At 36.3% G+C, this 25460-nt stretch overlaps 1 protein-coding gene and 1 long non-coding RNA gene across 2 annotated transcripts in view; one reads left to right on the forward strand and one right to left on the reverse strand.

The window, feature by feature from the left end:
* Positions 1-25460, forward strand: part of col24a1 (collagen type XXIV alpha 1 chain) — an 83796-nt gene that overhangs the window by 18063 nt on the left and 40273 nt on the right. Inside the window, exons 4-19 of the mRNA XM_032572380.1 lie at positions 1537-1590; positions 4309-4362; positions 6579-6632; positions 10334-10387; positions 12405-12449; positions 13136-13189; positions 13474-13518; positions 15930-15983; positions 17688-17732; positions 18248-18301; positions 18861-18905; positions 21384-21437; positions 21648-21692; positions 22676-22729; positions 23389-23442; positions 24969-25022. Coding sequence (XP_032428271.1) covers positions 1537-1590; positions 4309-4362; positions 6579-6632; positions 10334-10387; positions 12405-12449; positions 13136-13189; positions 13474-13518; positions 15930-15983; positions 17688-17732; positions 18248-18301; positions 18861-18905; positions 21384-21437; positions 21648-21692; positions 22676-22729; positions 23389-23442; positions 24969-25022 — 819 coding nt within the window. The remainder of the gene's footprint in view (positions 1-1536; positions 1591-4308; positions 4363-6578; positions 6633-10333; positions 10388-12404; positions 12450-13135; positions 13190-13473; positions 13519-15929; positions 15984-17687; positions 17733-18247; positions 18302-18860; positions 18906-21383; positions 21438-21647; positions 21693-22675; positions 22730-23388; positions 23443-24968; positions 25023-25460) is intronic.
* Positions 22033-22248, reverse strand: LOC116725956 (uncharacterized). The gene is made up of 2 exons (XR_004340513.1): positions 22176-22248; positions 22033-22108 (listed from the first exon to the last, which is right to left on the reverse strand). It is a non-coding gene; the product is annotated as an uncharacterized LOC116725956 (long non-coding RNA).

A 25460-nucleotide genomic window follows, 5' to 3' on the forward strand; every position in this document is an offset into this window, starting at 1 on the left:
TGGAACTTGTTGGATTCACTAGCTCGTGCAAAACTTTAAATATCAATTTAGCATTGAAAATATAGCACATAGAACATCATACAGACATTGTTCTTCCCCTTTCTACTCTTTCTCTACATTATATTGTGGATGTACTACATTAGAACAACAATATTTTTGTAGTTCAAAGTCACAAACGTCCACATCAGGGCAGAGCTGGGAAAGTCAATTTGAATTACTAAAAGTAATATAGACATGAAGAGTATAAATATGACTTCATGTACATGCCTTGTAAAGATAATCTTTTTTTACCTTTTTTTTTTTTGCTTCAACCACAAACGTTAATGTATTTAACATGAATTTTAAGGGATAAACGAACATAAGTTAGTACATAATTGTGAGGTGAAATGAAAAAGATGTATTGTTTTCACCTTTTGTTAGACAATAAAATCTAAACGGTTTGGGTTGGGATGTATCCAACCCCCAGTGTCACTATTTTGCAGAAATACTCTAAGCTGATCTTTTCTACCAGCTTTGCTGTCATCATCAGCAAAGGGTTCAGACAAAATAGCTGAACTTCTGTCCAATTGAACAGAGAGCTGCTGTGAGCATCAGATTTTACAGATTCTCAGTTGGATTTTGTTCTGGGCTGTGATTGTATCATTTTAACATCTTAACATGCCTTCAACTAAACGGTAGCGTCGTACTAAACTCGACCCCAGGCACTGCTGAGGTTCTGACAGAACAACTTTCTTTGTACATAAATTAAATTTCTTTGTGTTTGATCTGTCAAAAAAAGTCAAAATAAAATACAATGATGTGAGGCGACAAAAAGTTCACCTTAACATTCACTAAACTTTTTTGAACAAATCCATCTTTAAAAATGTGAATGCAGACATCAGCGTTGGGTACGTCGGTATACAATACTTTTGTAGATCTTGTGCTTTTGTAAAGATAGAAGCATCAGATTTAAATGTTTTTTTTCTTAGCCTGTTTTTACTTATTTAATTTAAGCTTAAATTTGAAATTTTCTGGTAATTACAATTAATGATGAACATGTAGAATGTCATGTGTTCTGAACTGACTAAACTTTTGTTGGCAGGTAAACAATCAGTTGTCTTAGTTACAAAGACAGATAAATAAAATATGTTTCAAATATTATGATAAAAACAAATGATATATGTAAAATTCTTTAAAGTGTAATAATTCTCATTATTTCATTAAACATTTTCAGAGTAGTGTTTATAGAAACTTAACTTGGTGGGCTTCATGTCAAGACAAGTGCTGCTTACAAAAAGTTATTTTAATCTCACTTTCTCATTAGTGTCTATCTTACTTACAGTTTAAAGACAAATCAAGTCTCTTTTGAGTTATAGAATTCTTGCAAAAGTGTGGAACATGCTTATGGAGTCCTGGGCGGCAGGACTACATGTTATCGCTTGCCATTAACACACACGGCCTCATCTTTCTTTTTTTTCCCGCTCACTCCCCTTTTTCTATTGATGCTTCTTTCCAACTGTCTCGATCTTTCCCTATCCTTGTGTCTCCCGGCTTTAGGGTCCTCCTGGCCCTCCTGGTTTACCTGGTCCTCCGGGAAAGAGAGGTTCAAGGGTGAGTCATTCATGCATATATGATGGCAAACTGCCAACAATGTGTAAAGTGGATGTAATTCATCGCACAGGGTGAAGCATACTGACATCCAGATATGCGAGGTTTTTTTCCATCATTATGCAATCAAAATATTTTAAAGGTGAATTCTGTATTTCTGTCTCTATGTAGTTTTTATACGAACACAAAGCAATACATTACAAAAAAGCACAAGTGTTGGATTAAATTTAAATGTTTTACTGTAAACAGAATTATTGCATCTTTTTGCATCCTGAGGATAATGTTGCAGTTTTCCTGACCTCAGGGTTGCACACTGATTTAGTGCAGACTTTTCTGGTATTTTGAATTGCAGCAGTCTGCTGAGCTGATTTGGAGCTGACGAATCAGATCAGTCAGAGCAGATGTGTGAGTGTGGGTGTGCGCGTGCGTGTGTGTGGGGGGTGTTTTTTTATTTATTTGGTTAGGTGGGGCTGTTTCTTCCAGCTGCTTATTTTACAGGAAGAAGTGTAAACACATGGAAGCAAATAATATATAAGGCTGAACCCCTACTATCCAAAAGCATGTAGATGGAAAATTTCGTTGAATTCTGTTCAATGACAATAAATGCTATCTATCTATCTATCTAACTATATTTCAAGAGTTTAACATATTATTTGTAAAATTGGCCTACCTGAAAAAAACAGCAGTTACTTTTTTAGACAGAGTTGCCGACACATGCTTCTGTTGTTGGTGTGACTGTAGTTAGGAAGCTTTGTAAGCACATATTAGGATGAAATAATTCACATAACTCAGGAAACACTGAACTACCGCTGAGCATCAACATTATAACAACTATACTGTACCATCTGCAACCAGCAGCTGCATTTAAACTAGATACATCTTCACTCTGATCTTCAGACTTCTCTTTAAGCATCTGCCAAGGCAGGGCTGTCATGATGCAATGCTGCAATAACGCCATGAGCCCCGAGGGACTTCTGGAAACAAAACACAACACAGTGTGTTGAATGGATAGGTTACGTGGAACCGTAAATGTCTATTTATACGATCACTTCTGGTTGTTGCTCTTCCTCAAATAGCATCTTCTTCGTGGATCTTTTATCAGAAGGAATTTTCTGTAAATCTCTACACTGTATAAGCTTCTCTGTAATGCCTTTAAAAAGCATAAAAGGCTTGAAGGGAGAGAGGCTGGCAGACAGGAAAGCATGTCTACTACTAAAAATTAATAAATAACTTGGCTCTTACAACGCCCACTCTAAGCCCCAAAGGCTACATCATAAAGTAAAACCAGAGTGTAGCTTGAGATCGCTCTGTAGTGAAAAGCTATTGCGTGTATTGTGGCTGACTCTCTGATTGTAAAAATTATCCTAGTTTAATCCTATGAATCACAGCGTACCACTTGATGTGGGCCTTTGTGATGAGGTGCAGACTAGTTAGAGTTTACTTTTAATTAGTCAAAACTGGATTGTATAATAAGTTATTGTCTAAAATTTACTGGATTGGTCTGCAGAACTATATTAATTCTTGTTCTTGTTTTTATGATCTAATTTCTATAATCTTTATGTTCTGGTACATGCTCTTGTACATACGTAGACATGCACAGATCAGAATTTAGTGGTTTTTATTTTTCTTCAAGAGCTATGTGTAGGAATATATAAGAATACCAATGAAGAGCAATCTGTTATTGTTTATGTTGGGAGGAGAGTAAACCTCACTGTACTGTGTGAGATAACAGTAATGGTAAAACATAAATAAAATTGAGCATGTTATAGCAATGTGCATGTGTATTCTCACAGAAATGTTGCCAATATTTCCAAACCCAGCATCTTTCCCAACAGACAGAGGTTGAAATCATAAAGCGATGAAACAGAACTCAGCTGCACTCTGTACATCCTTCCTGGTATCTGTTTTATACCTTTCTCTCTCACAGCCTGACTGAACAGACACATCTCAAGATCCAATGGAAAAATCTGGTTCACTTTTAAATTGTCTTTTAGATCATTATTAAAAAATGTTAAAAAATACATTCACACCTATAATCTGCCTCACTGACACTGAAAAGGCAAACGTTGAATTTTCTTTCACCTGTAATAGTAATTTTATTCAAGGATGTTAAACATTTTCTTCTATCACAGCATTAACACAATAGCAGAAGAGTTTAACATGATCTTGCTACCTGTAAGATCAGGGTAGCTGATACAACTAAACTAGCTATTTAATTAATCAGACTATCTGCTGTGGTAAGAAGTTCTCATTCAGCTGCATAATGGAAATGTTACTCTTTTTGATAGCTTCAGTTTTTATAAAAGAGTGCTGGAGCTTCTTAGATTTTTACACTGCTGTCATTAGTGTTATTTGCTGTAATTAGTGTTATTTGTAAGTGAAAACTGTAGCAGCCTTTTCCCCCAAATATGTCTTTCTGCTGATTAGTGGTTCACAGATGGAAAACCAGCTCAGTATTCTTCCTGTCACTCTTCTGTAACATTAAAAAGCCTTTAAGATGAAAGAATGGCATCACAGAAAATATTTGAGATTTTAAAATTGTACCTATTTAAAACCTCAAAACAATTTAATTATGGGGTCCGGACCATACCTGATTGTGGGCCTTTTCTATATTGATCCAATGAAAAAGCTTCTTAATGGAACTATGATACCTCACTTATGTTGATTTCATCTACATAATGAAAAGGATTAATATGTTATATTATTTTGATTTTGCTCTAGGGTCCAACTGGTCCTCATGGAAAACCTGGACAACCTGGACCACCGGGGCCAAAGGTGAGAACTGCTCTACAGTAAGAGAGAGAGAGAGAAAAGTTCCTCACTGTCTGTGCAAGAAAATAGTAATTATATAGATACATGCAAAAATTAATGGCGTTTTAGTGTAAGTCATGTCAACCAGTACAAGAAATACACAGGGCAATAGTTTTTGTGAAATGAATGCCTCAGAAGCCTTTGTATTCTCCAAAGAGCTCACAAATGTCAGAGCAAGGCTGATGCAAAATCAGAGAAATTTATTGCATGAAAAAGTAAAGAGCCTAAACAAGGTGCAAAAAAACCACAACCCTAATTTTCTCACTGTCTGATATTAAATCAGGCTTAAAGTTTCTGTTTTCAATGTGTATGGATTAACAATGTCATTTCTGTCAGCTAAATGTCAAAACATTTAGAGAACGTTGGGGTCAGAAGTTCACAAGCATTTCTTTATTATGAGATATAATTTCCTGTATGTATTATCTCAAACATTTTGGCAAACTTTCCTCAAGCTTTCACCATGAACACTTCCAGGATCCACCCAAGAGACAGTGAGGATCAAGCTGCTCCATTGAAGCACTGAGTCTGTATCAGGGAGATGACATTGTGATACAGGGGATGATCCTGGAACCGCACTTTCGGATGCACATCTCTTAAATTTACCAAATCAATCTTTGAGGACTTCTGTAACTTTATGTCACAAATGTTTGACTTTATAATCTCAGAAAGATACAAACATTACAGTACAAGTTCCTGGAGCTTGATGCCTCGATTTGTTTTAAATGTTTTCCTGCTGCAACAGCAGATTATCAGTGGTTATCAGTCTCCTGCAACACTTGATGGCATGATGAGGATGTAAAGCAGTTATTAGAATAAGGTGTACTAGAGCAGATACATCTAAAATATGAAGAACAGTGGTTCTTAGCGATTCATTAGACCACATTGTGGTGATGTCAGAGGCTCATTAAACTGTCTCATTAATCCTTCACTCTAACAAAAATGTAGACACAGTTTTTATTGTAGTGCAAATGAGTTCAATTATGGCGACTGACGAGATCAACATGCTGCTCTCTGAGGAAAAGAGATTGTGTGCAAGTGGAATTAACCCAGACACAGCCAGATGTTGCTAGCAGCTGAGATAATGAGGCAATGTGTCGCCATTGTGTGACAGGAAAGAAGAAAAACTTTGTTGATGGAATTGATTATAAACCATAAAGAAGGTAGGGGATCTAGACCTGATCGTGGGTCCGTGTGGTTTGCCACAACGCATAATGTCAGTTTCAGCTTTTAAGACACACACTTGATAAAATAAATAGGAAGAGAAAAAACAGGAAACATGTCTGGTCAGTTTTCTTCCAGTGTAGGAACAGATATGTTGGTACAACTATGCAAGGATGTGGGTAGCCTCAAGCAGATGTTTGTGGTAGCAGTTTTTCTAGATGGATGCCACAAAGAGGCTGCACCATGCAATCAGTGGTATATGAAGTAAGCCATGCTGCAGGCAGAGAAATAAAATACCAGTCGGTCTTCAACTCTAACATTGTTAAACAGATTTATCATCATTTTTAGTTTTAAACGCAACATAGATTTAAAAGTCGGAATTATTAAATGTTTTAGATCCTGTGAAATAAAACAGCGGTGCTAGATGGTTTTCTTCTGAGTCTTTTCTGACATTTTTGATTCACTGACATATGTTGTGCACACGAGCAGAGAAGTTGGCTGACTGCATGAGATGTTCAAACAGTCCACTTTGGACTTAAAAGAGCCTGACATTGGGCTTCATGCATTGCTGACTGTTGTTCAAACAAGACAGAGTTTTGGTTTTTGGGTTGTATGCCTCGCTGGGAGAGTGTCAAACTGTGGTCACATGATTCTCAGAATCTGGTTGATGTTAAATTGTTCTTGAGGAAATTCTGAGCCCTGGAAGGAACTATGTTTAAAAGATATGGGGTCTAATAATCATGTGGAGTAAATAAGCACAGGTATTTGAATCCCTTTTAGATGTCAGTACATTTCTTTATAGCTTTGGAAACATTGTGAGATAAGTTACGATAACTTGCTTCATGTCACTATGTCAAGGGTTCAAATTTTATTGAATAAGAGAGCAGATCTTTTTGGATAAATTTGCAGTAGTTGGAGTTTTGTAATGTCTGTGAAGGTCAAAAATGCTTCTCTGGTCTTCAACTTTTTCCCACTGTTCCTCAAAACCAGCTGACATTGTGACCTATTTTCTATTCCAGGGTTCAAAAGGAGACCCAGGTCTCTCTCCAGGCCAAGCTATGCCAGGGCAAAAGGTAAAAAAAAATCTTTGATGAATATTAAGAGCAAATATATTTGTTGACACAAAGATAAACAAAAGCAAACAACCTAATCAATAACTTCACCAGAAAAAGGCCCAGACCTGAATCTGACTTAAAATCTTGACAGGAGAAAGATTCATAACATTTTCGTCAAAGAACACTGGATCATTTTTCCAAGTCAAGATGTGGCATGCAGTCTTATCTATTATTAGTCTAAGTATATGTGTACTAATGTAGCAACATTACTTTATTTACAACCTCAAAGGATTTAAGTAGCTTCTGTAGCTGATGATCAAACCACCAAGGTTCCTGCCTTTGGTCATTGCTTTGGTTGCTCCCACAAGTAAAATGGCGTGTACTTGTCAAGGCCATTGTCAGACCCCAAAGAGCTTCACACTACATTCAGTTATTCACCCATTCATGCACATCTTGCACAAGATCACAACGACAGAGGCAGACAGACAACCCATCAAATGAGGGACGAACTGCCACCACTATTGCCACCATCATCCCACAAGTGATGAGCCCACGTTTCCTTTTTGGATTGTGCCTGACTGGGCTGCGTGGGTAAAAGCTCAGTCATCAGGTTCTCGCCAGTGGATCCAACCTCCACGCATGGTGTCACCACAGCTGTTCTCCAGAGGAGGGTGAGACATGTCCAGGCGAGGGAACACTGCTCCATAAAGAGTTAGCAGGCTGCATTTTGTCTGATCCCTCACCTAGAGCCTGTTTGCCATGGGTGAACCAACGCTTTACTGCTTTCCTCTTAGGATCATTCTGTCACTCAGTTTCAACATTGGCCTATACTTATATGAACTTTAACTAATCCATTTTCATAACCAAAACAAGCTAACCCTACAGTATAATGCAAGGTAAACTTTTTAACAAGCCAACATAGTCTGACACAAACAGCAAATGTTTACTTATAACACATTGTTTCATGTTAAGTATTTACTTTGTTTGATGCTTTACTACTTCAGTAACTTTTTTTGTGTTTTCATTTTTATAAGAACTTCTTATTCCCTCATTTAACATTTCTGAATCATGCTGCTAACACTGATCTATGTGGCGTCACCACAGCTGTTTTCTCTTATTGCGTCGCTCCATCCTCGTTTCATTCTCGTCCAAACACCATGAAAGTAATGATTTTTCTGAGCAGCACAGATAAGTATCTTGAACTAATTACATGCATCCTGATTCCATCGAGTTCAACAGTTTCTGTACTCAAAAAAGATTACCAGAAGTTATTTTGCTTTGAAATACTTTCTTGATAGCAAGACATTAAAGTTGAATTAGTTACAAACAAAATTTTATTGCTGTATTTATGAGGTGTCGCTGCAATGTCATATTGATGAGGTTTTCAAACATAAAACCCTGAATATTGAAATATTATCACGGTACATATTATGCCTCTTTCTGCAGGGGAAAGAAGTGTTTTTAATAAAATGATGCTGTTTGGAAAATGAAACCCTTTGCACTCTGCTTGGGGTTCCCATTGCCCCCGTGTGCAATGCTAGACAGTTAGAGACAAATGTATCACTCAAGCTGCTGCTGCTTTAAAGTGCTAGTCATGCTGTTATCTCATTTTAGACTGGGCCTTTCACCTCTTCGACTATTAGGAACCAAAATACATCATTCTTTCTCATAATGACTGACTGTATTCACAATGTCTTTTTTTATCTCCGTGGTTGTATTTTAACAGCCAAAATCATTCCCAGTTTGTTACTTTGATGAGAAGCAGCATTGTTTAAAATACATACAACGATGGAGAAACACTAACTTCAGTGTTATTTGCTATTTTCTTCAGAGGAGTTTTTTTTTTTTTTTTACTAGTGAGTAGTGCATTCTATTCCTTTAGCTTTTAAGTGGTATATGATTAAAAATGATTTGCTTTAATTAATTTGGTGGCAGTACTTATGTCATTGCATATATGAATTTATACAAAGGTATAAAAAATATTCTCTATTTTTTCCAAAATTGTTAACAAAAATCCATTGAAAGCAAACTACAATAATCTGGAAAGGGGGGCTGAAAAAGAAAATATGACCTAAGACAAGTCTAACTAAGGATAACAAACAACTGCTCTCTCACAATGAACATTCAGGGGAATTTATGCACAAAGGCTATTCTGCAAGAAACGAGGAGGGAAGGGGAAGGAGACCAACAATGGACCTTACCAGAGCGGCCGCTTTTCATTGGCTGATGCCCATTCTACGTGGTCGTCTCACAAACACACTTAGCTTCCCGTTAGCTAAGTACAGCATAATGGCAGAACTGATGCAACTTCTACACCTTGAAGCCTGTCTGCTACACAGTCTTACGTTAGCTAAACAGATCAATATGTATGTGTCTGTATCTGACATACACTAAAGATTTTATTTTAGCAGAAAAGGCTTTGGACTAAACTGTTACTCGTGTTAGCCACGTTAGCACCAAGTACAGCTAATCAATCAACCGTCGCTGTTTTCAGGGAAGCGCTGATTAATAATCCAGAAATAAATATCAAGCCTGGAAACTTGATATGTAACGGACTGAATGTTATGTTTTTAACGTAATCTTTGCTCGTCTTGCGGGGCGCAGGCGGTTGCCACGGTAACAGGTGTGCTTAAACTACAAAGAGAGAGAGAGAGTAAAAAGGTAGGAGTGGTTTTGAGTTGATCACCTGTTCGGGTTATTTTACCTTTGTTTACCTTTGCTGTGGCGCATTACAGCCGCTGTAGTTTCTAAGTTGGACTAATTACCTCGTTCGTTTGTGAGTTTACGTCATTCACAACAAACATCAAATAGAACAAATATATTTCATAAAATTTAACAAACAAATGGCTTCTACCGCGGTAATTATGTGAAATTAAATTAATTATATCCCAGCTTCAGAAGATTTGCCTTTACCTTTACAGAGCTCTTTGGTTCCTCCTATCAGTCTGTAGCTTCTCATATTGACGTCATCAAACCAAAGTTCAGATCTACCATAACTGACTGACACCTGCTGGCCTCAGGTTTGCAACCAGCTTGTAACTGAGAAACCAGTAACCTCCTCCCAGATGATGACATGAACTTGTTAGTTCCTCTGTCCATTGTAGTAGCTGATATATTGTGAAAATCCGGTAGAAATGATGCACTAATTGAGTTGTTTACATAGAAATAACGCTGCGAGGCTTTGTTTGTGAGACTTGCAGGGTCGGTTGTGGGCGGAGCTTGGTAAGGTCCATGATTAAACCAAGGCAACTAATGCAAATCAACAAACAATAACTACAACGCACATGTGAAAACTAAAACATCCTAACATCAAAAATGTTTCTAAATGGTTGGACTTAAAGAGATTGGTAGCTTCTCCAGAGTCACGTCCCCTGCTTCCAGCAGCCTAATGGATTGGTCCACTTCCTGGTGTTACATCATAACCAGTCCTCTCCCACAGCCACTAAAATAAATCTCAGCAAAAAAATAAATATAACGATTAGCAACCTAAACATATCTAGGTTGTTTACTAAATGTGTGCACCCATATTACCAAACATCTTAAAGTAGTATTACAGATAAAGGGAAATTATAAATAACTGTACTGCATAAAAGAAACTAAAATAAATAAATAATAACACAGAGAAATAACTGAAAGAACCTCCACTGTTGGTTTAATTTTTACTTGTTTTTTAATGTATTTGTTAACTTTATGCAATTTGTCTGTGTTTGTGTCAATAGGGTGACAGAGGACTACCTGGTTCACCTGGGCCGAAAGGATTTCCAGGACCGCCGGTAGGAATAAATGTGTCTGGTTTTGTGTGTAATGCATGAGCTGCATTACACACAAATGCAGCTCATTCATTTGTGTTGCTATCAAGACAACAAAAGCAGCCTTTGAATCAGTAAGAAACTTTGTGATTGCATTTGAGATTTAGTTGGAATGATACAATTTTAAAGGTGTATATTGTTATGTCATGAAAATCTAATTTTATTAGTCTTACCTCTTCAAAAGTGTCCATACCCCTTACATTTTTCCACATTACAGCCACATACTGGTGTATTTTATTAGGATAAGTTAGACCAACAAATTGTTGTACATTTTGTGAAGTGAAAGAGAAATAATACATGATTTTCAATTTTTAATAAAATTCAGAAATGTATGAGGTACATTTGCATACATCTCTAAACATTAGAATCAAAACCAACTTTATTTTGCCAAGTTTGCCATTCCATCAGCACTCTGAGCATCACCAGCAGTTTTTTGTTTCGTGTAAATATGTAGATATGCAATTCTTTTACAAAAATAGAAGAGAATACAAAGCAAACCAGCAGCATCATTAAAACCGAGGAGCACACCTGAAAGACCAGGGATAAAGCCATGGAGAAGTTCAAAACAAAATCACAAGTTTTAAGGAGCTCTGTTCATCCAAAAATAGAAAAAAGTGTAGCACAACTTCAAATCTATAAAAAACATAGGTGATTGGTAATGTCCTCCACAAATCAGGCCTTTATGAAAGAGAATCTGAAGGAAAGGTAGTGTTTGTTAGCCAAAATGAGACAAGACAAACATGTGGAAAATGGATGGAGCTAAATGCACAAGTAATGCACAAAGAAAACCTGATGGAAGCTACCAAAGAGCTTAGACAAAGGTGGAGTTTATGTATATGTCCCCAAAAGGTCTAGTCAAAGTCCAGGTATTTTACTGTGAGGTGTGGCATAGCAAAATGTGATTATTTAAAATGATCACATTGCAAAGCACAATTTCTTAACATATTTTATTCAGAAGATTGCTGCTGTGGTTTTTGTCTCGTGTAGCTGCATGTGTCAACATGCATTATGCACAGTTGACTCAGATTGTTATGTGTGAGTGTGGTCAGTGTCTGGCTGGAATGGGTTTAGTGTTGAAATTGTTTTTGGCTGGGATCACCTAACTTCAGATTGGTTCTGATCGTGATGACAGCTGTGTTATTGTAGTGGGTTCTTGTGCTGCTCACAGTCCTTCCAATGCAGCTGTTTCAGTAATCTACTACTGAAACTTTTATACGTTCCCTGTCAACATAGTTTACATTAACTTTGACCCCTAGGAAACCACACCGGTGTTTACCCTCATTAAACCTAATATACCCACCACACTCACTGTGTCGTATCAGCACATTTCAGACGGAATGACTGGCTCTGTGCTTTTTACCCCATGTGCGTTTTTAATTCAGTGTGGAAGTTCATGTGTCCCAAAATCTGAAGCACTACATGACAAGTTGCTCTTATTACTCCGGAAATAAATTGACCAATTGGAATTTTTTGTTGGTCGACAATTACGTCAAAACAAAATAGACTATAAATTAGCTTATAAATTATATAAGCTTATAAATAGCTTATGTAGAGCATTTGAAAATGGGTTTTGTTTTATAAAATTATCTGTACAAAACCTGGCATAACACCATAAATACACATATCCCTATATGTGTCAGTCAAGTACTAATGTCACTTGATTGACATTAGTACTTATGATCAAAAATATCTTGACAAGGAAGTTATTAATTTGGTATTTTTTTTATTTTATTTATTGTTTATTTTTTTTATCTATGCTGGAAATGTATTATGTTCAATATTCTTTTAGTTTATTCTCTATAATTTTGTAAAAAATTTTGCATTTTCTAGAATATTTTCTTGTCTCAAGTCATCTATCAGCAATGCATAAACAAATACCCACAAACTGTTGAGGTTCTTGTAGAACACACTTGTAAACTGTTCTCTGATGTTTTTCTTTTTAAAATTATGCTAAAAATATTTTCTTGTTCTAATTTTGAAGGGTCCTAAGGGTTATCAAGGTACACCTGGCCAACCAGGGGAACAAGTAAGTAATCATTTTTAATTCAGCCTGAATTCCAGTTAGTCCCTTCGGTTTTCTGTGATTCATGGAAATTCACGCAAAATGAACAGTTCCCTGCATTTCTTCGCACTGATGTACAATTGTGACTTAGCACAATTGCTAATTTTCCACAGAAATGGTCAGAAACATCGGCTTTATGTGACTGCTTACTCCCATCCCTAGGTGGCAGTATTTCTTACTATGCTAAACTGCTGCCTCATCCTTATTTGATATCAAGTTATATTTTGTAATGATACTATTTAAGTAAAAATGCATGCAGACACTTATTTATTTGTACACTCTCAAAACTCAGACAGGTTGTGTGAATCTAAGGACATCGGCTTGCACAATCCAGTCAGTGTTTTCTTTTATCCTCAGTTTAAATCCCACTTGTCCTTGATGGAAACACCTTCCAGGTTGTCAAAATGGTAACAAATGAGGTTAGTTTAAAAAAAAAAAAAGACAGTAAGAGGGGGCGGGTCGGGTTGGAGCTCTGCAGGAAGCAACAGTTAGCAGACGGGTTGTCTGGACTGAACAGTGTGTGTTTTATTCTTGCAGACAGCAGCAGCAGAAGCCTGTGTTTCTCCTCTTTCAGTTCATCCATTCCACCTAATCTCATTCATTGTTCATTCACGTTCTCTCTCTTGTTCTCACTCTTTTTCTTACTGAAGGGCATACCAGGACCTCCTGGGGAATCTGGAGCTGCAGGTTACCCTGGCAGGCAGGTGCAGTGAAAAACACAAGAAAAGTTTTTTCATGAATCCATTTTACAGTAAAACTTCCCTGATATCATCTGCTCTGCTGTTCTCTACACTCGTTACACTCTCATTTGATTTTAATTTAAATGATTTGAATGCTGATATACTCTCAGGTTTTCATCCATCTGACAATAGCAATTTTTTTGTATATAAGTGTGTTTTAAGTGTGGTTAGAATTACATTTTCTGATAATGAGGATGCCTGTTCTTCAAAAATGTGTCTTGTTGATCAAAACCTTGTTTTTCTTTTAGGGTTTAGCTGGGCCACAAGGTAGCCCCGGACCTAAAGGTGTCCGTGTAAGTAGCTTTCCGCTCTCATTCTGCCCTCTTTTCTTCTATAGCTTTGGATTAAACACTTCATTTCCTGAAGGGATCAAGACGATGTCAGGTGCTTAACTTTGCTCCATAGAAAAAGATCAGGATAAGACTCGCATTTTCATCATACCGCCTTAGGGGAGTCCTCATGTGAGGGCTAGTGTGACATCGGGTTGTCGCTTTGAAGCCTCACTTTTTCTTCTAACTGTAGTTCATTCTTCACAGAGGAATGCCCCCATCATAAAAACAAGAAAATCAAGGGAGGAGAAGAGGATAAAGGAAAAATAGATTAGAGAAAGTCTGAAAGCAGACAGAGAGGATGGCTAAAAGAGCTGGTGAGAGAAAGGGACTTTATGTGGAAAACTGCAACTGGGAGAAAGAGGATAGCTGGGATTACAGTGTCAGGCTGAGGTTGGCATGGGGAAAAGGACAGAAAGAGCTTTGATAAGGCTGAAGTGTAGGAGAAAGAGACATGGCGAGTTAGAAACACACTGACATATGCATAAAAAGAACAAAGATGATACATAACGTTTCTGTGCAGCAGTTTGTCAAACCATTGTGTATTGCTTTCAACAATGTATTATTTTCCTTTTCTGAAGCTTTTTGTTTACAGTACATTGCAAAAGTATTCATACCTCTTAAACTTTTTGTAACGGACCAACACAATGCACCATATCACTGTAAAGCGGAAGGAATGAGACAAATGCATGCACACCTGAAGATCTAAAAAGTGTGGAGTGTATTTATATTAGGTTCTCTGAATAATATTATGTGTAATATATTACCTTCACAAGCTTCCTTACTTATAAACATAGTCTACCTTTGTATAAGCGTGTGTTTTTCTGACTTCCCACTCATAACGCAACAACAACGCCCACTAAGTCGGAATTCCTATTGGGAAAATCAGAGTTCACAGAGCAAATCTGTCTCATTATCTAATACGGCTATTATTACAGATAAAATGGAGTAATATGGACAATATTCATTAGTTCTTCTGAGGGGTTGTATTTCAGTAAACCAGTGCAAATATTCCATTTGTGTTTGAATGCATATAATGGAAAGAAACATATTGATATTGGTTCGTAATATCCTTTATTCAGCACAAAATCAAACAGGCAGTCTCATAATTTTCTGATTAGCAGCATGATAGCACTCTGCTTAAGTATCCTGTTTATGATTTGCTATGTCCCGAATTGGAGGAAGGGTCAGCATGTGGATGAAGACCTGGTCAGATGAAACATTTTTAGCTTTTAGGCACAATGCTGCTGCTATTGCTATGTTGTAGGATCTCAGTAGAGTTAAATGCAGAACAATTGTTGAAGGAAATGCGCTAAAGGACACAGAAGACTTGAGATTAGAACAGCAGGGCAATAAACTAAAACACACAACTGTTACTCCAATGGAATGGTTTAGAATAAAAATATACATGTGTAAGAGTGGCCCAGTCAAATCAAAGAGCAAACATTTCATAGATGTGCAACGCCAAAGACATACCCCAAAAGACTCGCAGCTGTGATTGCAAAAAAAACTGAATTTTACAAAGTATAGATTCAAGGGTGCTAAATACATTAACAAACCACACTTCTTAGATTTTGACTTGTTGAAAAAAATCAAAAATTTCCATGTCTGCTCATGATTCGTTGTGGCTTTGTCTTTAACTGTCACCAAGAATCCCAATGAAACAATAATGGTTTTTTGTTGTAAGGTGGAAAGATGTGCTCCAGTGATGTGGGTGTTTTCACAAAACACTTTATGATCATATGAGTCACTGTTGGCTGCAGCTGTATCCTAACTTTGAAGCTTTACGTATTGCACAGTCGTCATAATGTGCTTCTAATGACTAATCTGAGGCTCATCGGGTTTAACGGGCTCATGGTCCGTTAAACTAAATTATGTAAAAACAAAAGCTCTGGAGCAAAATATCCTTGCTTTTCTTCTTTATTCCTTTTCCCTTTAACAAAGAAATAAAAGAGTGGGAAACAGTCCTGAAGTGCTTTGGACATGAAACATTACAGATAATTTAAAGGCTTCCCAATACATGTTACAAAGGATTTCCAGGAAGAGACAGTTCCTCTGTCACTGTATCACTTTCTCAGAACAACTGTCCCTGTCACATATATTTTAGGCACTGTTTCATGGTTTAAAAATTACTTCCAAATGCTTATAAGTACTACTTTTTGGCTAGCATTAACCAACAGCTGTAAAACCAAAATTTCATTGCTTTTAAAGAATCATTCAATTTTAATTGAAAGAATGTGTTCTGTTAATATAAAACAGGTTTATTTTATATCTGCAATAAAAAAGTTTAGTTTTAATTTTTTCCCAATTAAATATTGTTTAAAAGTATTCATGTAATGTATCCCAATGTTATGATATGAAATTGTTGTTTTTAGGGTTTCATTGGGCCTCCTGGCGTTGCTGGACCACCAGGGCTGGAAGGGGAGAAAGTAAGTGTATTATCTTTTTAGTAGTGCATGTTTCATACATGCATTAAAATATAAGGTTTTTTCACAATCTGTCAAGTAATCAGACTAAATTTTTGCCATTTTTAAGGTAAATTACCATTAGCTAAGTCATTTCCATTTGTCAACAGCCAGAACAATGAGCAATAGTATGTTTTTAGATGTTGTAGTTATTATTTTTCTAAAATTCAGAAAGTGACATGTATTAAAATTACTAAACAGGATTGTCAGGTTAATTCACAACATTTTAGATAATTAGAGACACCTGTGGATTTATTTTAAGGCAACAACTAAAATAGTCTGCTTTCTTTTGTGACATCATTAAAACACCTAAACAAATCACCTAAGATATCAGGAACTCTGGTATAATTTAATATGCATGAAGTGGTATTATTTGTTCAGATAATGATTTAGCAGTACAAACAAAATGGGAATGTTCTGTTAAGAAAAGAGACAATGGCGGTGCAACATGAAAAGGAATAAGGACATAAAAAAAACCAGATTGCACTTTTGCAAACGCTTTCAGATGTTCTTAATATTTGGAGCGATGTCTTGTGGTCTTCTGAAAGCGAAACGGATGTTTTTTTGTGTGTGTGTTTTTTATCATCGTTACATTTGGAGGAAAAGCATAAAAAGTCCAAAGAAAAAAGAAAACATAGAAATAAAATTAGCTTGAAGCTTGAAGAGATGAGTGTGAACAGTTTTTGAAAAAATATCATTGGCTCTCCACATGTAGGGGCAATGGTTATGAAGGCTCTGTGTCCTTCTGTCATTACCTTGGTATGACCTTGGTATGATGCTCAATCAGCTGGCCTTAATCACAGGGCCAGGAATATTCTAGAAACCAGCAAGACCACATGAAGGGCTAGCAGCTACTTTGATGTAGCTGGGCAGGAGCTTGTTCATGTAAAGTTCTGAGAGCGAGAAGCTTGAAGCTTGAACCTGCATTCTGAAAAACCTGTTTGATCCGTAAGGAGGAACAGAACTCCAAACTTTCTGAAAAGCTTGTGGAAGAAGAATACACATACTCTGAATTTAGAGAACGTTAAAAGAATATCTTTCATTTTTTTATTTTGGCATATAGGGAATATAAATGATTTTGGTAATACTAACTGACCTAACTCAGGAGATTTTTATTTTGATTTAATATCAGACAGTAAAAAAGCAGAAGGTGTGTATTTTGTCTGCTTATAACCGTGTCAAACTTTTAAAGAGTTTTTCTGAAAAACTTTACTTATGTCATCTTGTATATGCATAATGATGTGACTAATAGGATAATTGATTTTTTTGCCATATCAAGACATTTCAACTTAATCAAATTAGCAGTTTACATACACATTATGTGGGGTTTTATTCAAGGTATTGTGTCTGATTTGTGCTCCAAAGTCCAGATTTCTCAGTTCTAAGCTGGGAAAGAAACAGCAAATGCTCACTTGGAAAAATATGATATATAATAATAATAATAATAATAATAATAATAATAAAAATTCAGTTTTAGTGTAAATCTTCTTTCCAGAGTTGCACATTTATATACGTTTGACTTTTACTGAGAAGCATTTCTTATATGGATATCTCTGCAGAAGTGATGTGTTTTCCATCCATCCGTTGATCATACCTGCCAATCCCTGCAGGGTCACGGAGGTCTGGTGCCTTGGAAGGTTTGATTAACTACTTGGTATTATTTTCTAGGGCATTCCTGGTCCTGTTGGAAAACCTGGCCCAAAAGGAAGACACGTAATACAGTTTGTTTTTGATAATATTTTTTGTACTTATCTGTTTTTAGCTGTTTGAGGGTCAGGTGAGTTCTCTCTATATTAGTCTGGGAAATCCAATAGATTGTTGGACTTAAAGTGAACACATCCTAGAAACACTAGTGAAGCGATTTAGATCCACAAATATGTTAAAATAGGTGTATTTTGGTACGCTTATGTTTTCTAGGGCTTAAATTGGAAATAATTTCTGGTACATTGTAAAACGTATAAATACATTTTCTGGGTTTGGGCTATTAGTGTGTTTTATGCTAAAATTAGCCTGTTTTACTTTAAACTTTCATCTTAAACACCATCTTCCTCTTAGTGGTGTGTTTGCTTGTCTTTCCCTTATGGCATAGTGGCCAAAAGAAGTGTAGGTCTCATATATTTGGGACTTAAACTGTTATTTTATGCAAAAAAGAATGGAATAAACAAGGTGTGTCCTCCTTTGTAAAATTAATATTTTTACTTCTGGTATATTTTCTGCTTCTTCCACAGGGTGTGGTAGGAGAAGTCGGGGAGAGGGGTCCACCTGGTCCAGATGGCAGCCAGGTGAGAACGCTAATCTTTGAAGTACCTGTGGATTGGAATTTAAAAATGTATATATTACAAATCTCAGATGAAATTAAAAAAATTGCTGTAAAAGTAAAATGCTCCTTGAATACTCCATTTACTCTATTGGTTCCCTGCTTAAGTACCCAACTTCTGGACTGAACATTATTTCTCCAGTTGGATTCGAACTTTTACTGGACTGGATTCAGATTTGTTTGAGAATCTGTTTCTGCTTTTATCATCTTGTATTGTAGGACACTCTTTTATTTTACAAAATGTGGTTTTAAGATAAGCAATGTTAAGTTTAAAGTGTGCACACTTATCTTTATGTTTGTTAATGCCCAAGAGGGGTCTATTTACAGTTGAATGCATAGAACATAACATTATAACTTATCAAAAGTAGTGCATCTTTTTTTATTATTATTGTTTGTTGGTATTAGTGGCAACATAAATCAAAAGGAAAATGCATGATCCAGGGAAATAAATCTTTTGAGATTAATATTATATGTATGTTTGTAAAATGTTTCTGAAAATGTCTTGTGCTATGATGTTTCAACAGGGGCCTGTTGGTGGTTCTGGTATTACCGGCTTTCCTGGTTTGAGGGTGAGTATGATATTTGTCTCGTTTTCTTCACACTGGTACATTTTTATAGTTTAGATTGAAAGACACCACCGAAACCAGAAACTTACATTATATAAAAATTATATAAAAACTATATAAAAACTTTTTTTTATTTTCATGGTTTAACATTAAATTAAGCTAAACTTTCCTGTTTTGGGTCAGTTATGATAAACAGAAATAGCTATATTTGCAAGATACCACAATTGTAAAAAGATAATGAATGTCTTTTGTATATTTTTCATTAATCTTGTCAAATTTAGAAGCTTACATACACTAAAATTCCTATGCCAGAATTGTGAAGCTCAATAAGATCAGATTATCTTTGGGCAAAATCTCTAAATCCCTTTAGGTTCTTCATTCCAATACTTAGGTACAAGTAAAAATGTCAAATCAAATCAATCCTAGAACAAAATCAAAAAACCTTCTGAAGATTCTGGTTAAAGTTGGTGAGAGGGTGTCATTAAACATCAGAAAAAAACTCCTGTACCAACGTGGACCGAAAGGCCAGTCAGTGAGGAAGAAGCCATTACTCCAATAGCAATATACAGAACCCTCAATAATTACATTCTGAAAGTGAATCAACCTTAATTTTGGAGACGTGTTCTGGAGTCTGATGGAGCTTGCAAATGAGAGAAAACTAACTCAACTGTGCAGTTCGGGGGTGGCAGCATCATGTTGGTTGTTGCTGCAGGCGCACTTCACAAGACTGATTGCATCATGAGAAAAGAAAATGAGGTAAAAATATTGGGACATCTCTAGACATCAAATTCACACATGAGATCAAGAGGAACACGGAGATCACGCTGAGTGGGATCTGTAGAAGTTCCCACTGGGTTAATGATGGATGAAAATGTACAACAATTAGAATTTAAACATGGACAGAAGACAGTAGCAACACAAATTGGGATTTTGAGGTCATGAGATCTTCATAACAACCAGGACCCATAATGTGCATCATGAAGCTGTTTAGGGTTACGGTTTCCTGCATACTGATTGGACAGAAGAGGTCCAGAGTTCTCAAAAATGTGAGGTGTAGTCATGAGTGTGTTTGCTAAGGAACAAAATATTAGTGTGGGTGCTGAGGTTTTATGCATATGCATTTATTTGAATGAATTCAACCTTGTGTACACAATTCTTGTTTTCAAACTAAAAAATGATCACAACATACTGTAACTATTTGTAGCTCCCTATTTAAATTATTTCTGTAGGTAGACTGAGAGACAAATTGTTTTCATAGTGTCCCTCTCTAACAAGTATTATGCATAAAATACTTATGGCAGACGAAATCAAAAACTAGAAAAAGATAATTTATGACAGCATATTCCAAGCACACTGAATGTTGCTGATTTATTTATTTTTTGCTTTCAAAGCTGCACAAGTTGCCAGCTGGTTATGAAGTGCACAGTTAGCACTAGCATGAGTGGGAGAGCATATTTCAATGATGCACTGCTCTTCAGTCCAGATATGTGCCCTCAGGTCACAGAGTCAAGACCAATTCATCAAGGAGATACTGAGATAGGAGAAAGAGGCCAAACTATTTTACACTGAGAAGTCGGTATGTGTGTGTGGCGGGGGTGTGTGGGGTGTGTGTGGGGGTGTGTGGGCGTGTGTGTGTGTGTGTGTGTGTTTAATAGCAATCACTGGAGCAAAATCAGTTCATAACTAGTAAAAAATACTAACAATAAGGTGCAGCTACAGTTAGATCATATGGTTTATCAAATAAAAACTAACAAAGGGGAGACTGCAGTCATGATTATGGAAATACACAAAATGAGGAAACTAATTCCTGGGAGATTTTCTCAGGTTTCAGATGTAAGACACCAATGCCTTAATCTTCAATGCTTTATTGGTAGCTGTTATTTTTTTATTTTCATTTGAGAGCTTGAAACATAGAACTACATTAAGGTTTCATCTGTTTCATGTAGGTACCCAATTAGCCTATTTATAAATCATACTTGGAGGCTTGATTTAGATGCATACTTTACCCTCCATGCTTACTAGCCATGATAAAAACATGACTTTATTACAGTAGCATCATGTCAGAGTAACAACTTTGTTGATTGATATTTTGAGACTATTTAGACATGTTTATCAGAGATGCCAAAATGGATGGAGGGTTCAATATCAATGTCATGGCACCATTTTTATTACTAACAATTGTTGCAGATGTTTTGACAGCACGTTCTCTTGTGGGGGGGTCTAGCTCCATTTTCTGGTTGTTTTCAATCCAAGCCTCTTGGTTGGTGTAGATGTTTGGGCTGTGAGTAAGGAAGCCCACAGGCTCATCCAAAACAGATGGATACATTATTAACTCCGCTTATTTCTCTGGGTTCAAAAAATATGTTTGCCTTTGTGTAGCCAAAAGAGTTGAAGTAATAGTTTTGGGTTTTTTATCAAGAGCACGTGAATTTAGTTTTCAGTTTTGAAAATGCATATTCCGTTATTTTCTTCTTCCAACAGGGGGATCCAGGGCCAGAGGGACCACGAGGGCTGCCTGGTATGGCAGGACCTCAGGTAGCTTGATCTAGTAAATATTTAACTTATTGCACTGTTACTTAATTACTGTGTTTTAAAAAAGTCTCATTTGGTAAAGATGATAAGATCTAAGACATAAACTAGTAACAAAAAACGTAATGTGCAAATGCTAAACAATTACCTCAATGTCAACTTTATTATTGACAGTTTATTTTTTAACTTTTTTCTTTTCTTATATTCTTGCTGTAGGGCCCAGCAGGACACGTCGGCCTGCCCGGATTGAAAGGTGATAAGGTGATTTAAATATTTATATTATTGTTGTGAATATGTGTGTTATATTCCACTAGCTCAGTTCATGTAATTACACCAGTTGCAACTACCCTGTTGACAGTTTGATACACAACACAACTTCTACCACAAACTGTGACAAAAAGGCCAGAATAGTAAAAACAAAATGAGGGATTGGAGCAACAAACCAAAGCTGATGTCAAAGTGAATTATTTGTCCAGGTCAAAACCTCCAACGTGACATCAGACTGAAAGCACTTTGACTTTAGGGTTTTATGCAAACTATTTGGGTTTTAGCAGTGTAGCAGCTCCCCAGCAGTTGAATTTCTTCAGCCAGTCTCGACGGGTGAATTTAGCGTTTTTATTTTTTCTTTGGGTGATTCGTCACCACAGTCACCACAGTCACCACAGTCACCGTGAAAACTAAAACATATACAAATATTAAAATACAAACATAAACATACAATACAAACAACAAAACAAAACGTACCTCGCTGCTTTCACTGGGGAACACTTGATTTCTGCATGTTACTCAGCTTGACAGTTCAAGTCGTTGATTGGCATGAGATACTACCGGCTTTTAAAGGGCCCGCCCTCATTAATTACGGCAGCCAAAGAGGTACAACAAAAAAACCCCCAAAACATTACAAAGTGTAAATACCATTAAATCAAACAAAAAAAAAAAAAAAATACTAATCAAAACAGACAAACATCCATAAACAATCTGTCATACTTAATTTAGAAAACACTTAATTTATTTTAAATAGTGTATCCGTTACAAGCAGCTTTTTGCAACAAGTCGATTATGTGTATTCAGATAAATTTGTGGGATGACTAAGGATTGAAATAATCAAAGTTTAAAATATAGAATATAAAGTGCAGTGTACAAATATTTCGTGTTAGAATTGTGTTTATTTCTAACTTGTTATATTGTGATTACTATGACAGGTTAGTGTTGTGTTATATCTTGTGTGATACTGTAAAATCTAGGGTGAAGTGGGTCAAAGGGGAGAGCCAGGAGAGATGGGCTACCAAGGTGACAAGGTAAGAAGTGGCAAGTTCTAAAACTGCTCTGAATTTTGTGACTTATGTCGACATGAAACTTGTGCCTTGCAGTCATGAGTGGTACAGCCCAGGTCAGTGTGATGCGGAATGCTTTTTGATGATCCGGTGTTTTCAGGAGAGCGTTTCCACTGCAGGCAGAGGGGGTTAAAGCCAAACGCCAAATGTTGCGTCATATTAATGCGACGACAAGCAGTGACGTTTTTCTGTTCTCCAATCAATGCACTGTGATGTGTGACGCCAGTAGCTCCACCCTAACCCTACCATTGTTCTACGGACCCAGAGGCTTGATTTAAATGCATAAATCATTTTGCACAACTGAAGGGGGTCCAGGAATGGTGCGGTACAGGTCGGTTGTTTGTGCTGCTTTTACTATTGAAACAGACAAAGTAGTGTACCGAACCGCTCTGACTCATATCATACCGCTCTGTGGAAAAAAGATATATTTGAGATGTAAAATCCAATGACATGTCTGCAATGAAACCGCTTTGATTTGTTTGTATTTATATGCATTACATAAGTATGGAAAACCTAAAAATATGAAAGTCTTTGCAAATGTCATCAGACTTGCATTCTGCTGTAATGTTGCAATCTCACACAAAGCAAAACCAGTTGAAGATGATTGTGTTTGTATGTTTTAGGGTGCTGCTGGTCTTCCTGGTCCTGCTGGGCCCAGAGGGAAACCAGGACCACCGGTACGTTCCAGTTCTCCATGGGAGGGAGGGTTCTTTAATTGTTAGGGAATATGTTTAGTCTGGCAATTTTATAACTTGGGACAATTTTTACTAGTTTGACTTAGATGTGATGAACAAGGTGACATGGCTACAATAATTTTGTGAGTTTCAAAACAGAAGTTTAATTAAGAGATGTCCTAATTATGATGTTTGTCCTTAATACTGATACAACTAATTTAACAGTAGATATTGATCATACCAAGTCCTAGTCTATTACTTTCTTAAAGTTAGCAAATTCAATACCATGTATGAGCTCCAGCATTTCCACCTACCCAAGATATGATTTATTTCATTACCCTATATAAATAATGGCAGATCCTGTCATTGTGTCAAATATGAAAACAGCATAAACATGCTGGAGTCAGATTAAACCAGACCCTGATATATATAGAGACTACAAAACCCACAAACACAGTGCTTTGGTTTGACAGATGCAAATTTCATAAGTGTTACATAAGATCTTTGTCCAACATCTAGTAGTGTTGGTGAAAAGTGTAGCAGTGAGTGACTTAGACAGAAAACAGCAGCCACTTATATAAAAACATCATATTTTGGGTGAAATACACTCATATTCCTTATGAAAATTCTGTTAAAGATAATTTTGTTAGCCTATTAGCATAACTGACTAAGCCATTTTTTTAATGTTTCAGAAAACAAGAAGAAACAAATTTTTAAGCAAGCCTAGCTCAAAGGAAAGACTTAGGCAAATATGGATTTTGGACTGCAATAAGTGTTCTGATAGGCTGAGGAGATTGCAATTAGGCAGGGTGATATAGCAGTGTACAGATCTGCAGAGATCTGGCCAAAATATGACTTAGGCAGTTATGCAGTGAGGCTAAGGACTTTGCAAAACTGTAATATCATTTTGGAGGAAATAATGTGTGACTTTTATAAATTGCCCTCGAAAAAGCAAGAAAATTCATTTGTTTTTATAGGAGAGCAGGTGACGCAATTGTAGAAGTTGAGTTTTGTATGTAATTCCCAAAGCCATCCTGAGAATCTCAGTCTAATACCTGAGATCAAATCAGGACATCCATGGCTTATTTGTTCACATTATCAATGTACCTGTTTTTTTAATCACACCTAATCATAAAGATCACTGCTGGAAAAAGTGGCATAATTTTAAGGATACAAAGTAGAATAGATTAAGACTTCGGAGTAACTACTACAAAGAGGACTTGATGTTCAGCCAGGTTTTGAGAAGATTTAAGGGATTTATTTTGATGATGGAAACCTCTATTCTATTTCTGTGATGAAAAACTTAATCACTTTACTGAATGTGTTTTTACTAACTAACGTTTGTGTCAATGCAGAAACCCACCGGAGTAATGAACAGTTCATTTTTGTCAGAGTTCAATTCTGTCTATTTGTTCTCTAATTTCAGAGAAATAGGAATATAACTGTGCTCCTTATTCACATTTGAACATTGTCATATTCAGCTTTATCATGTGGTGATACATATATATTATATATACTTTGCTTTAAAGGGTAGAATTGGAGAAATTGGGACACAAGGACCACATGGGCCACCAGGACCAGAGGTAGGAATGATATACATGTTTTTTTTAAAATATATATATTAGTGTATAGTGCTGTAAATATGTGATACGTTTTAGGTGCAGCACACTTTAACGTATGAAGTGAGAAATAATAGCAGAACTAAAGTCAGACTGTTTTGAGTCCATTGAATTAAATATAGCACTATACTTTTTTTTAATTGTTGGAAAACTGAAAGAATGGTGATATGAAAAACTTTTAGTAACATGTTAAAGGAAATGATTGATATTTTTAAAGTAACTCCTCTGCCAGTACTAAGAGTTATTTTTGACAGTGTTGTGGTGATCTTTGAAGAAGCATCTGGCTAAAGATATAAATTTCTTTATTTAAAATTAATTGCTGCATAGTAAGCTTAGAAGCATTATTGCTATTGTTGCTTCTGTGGGCTCCTGTCAGTCCACACCACAGTGATACTTTGCTCC

Source organism: Xiphophorus hellerii, chromosome 9 (genome assembly GCF_003331165.1).
Source record: "Xiphophorus hellerii strain 12219 chromosome 9, Xiphophorus_hellerii-4.1, whole genome shotgun sequence".
NCBI classification, from domain to species: domain Eukaryota; kingdom Metazoa; phylum Chordata; class Actinopteri; order Cyprinodontiformes; family Poeciliidae; genus Xiphophorus; species Xiphophorus hellerii.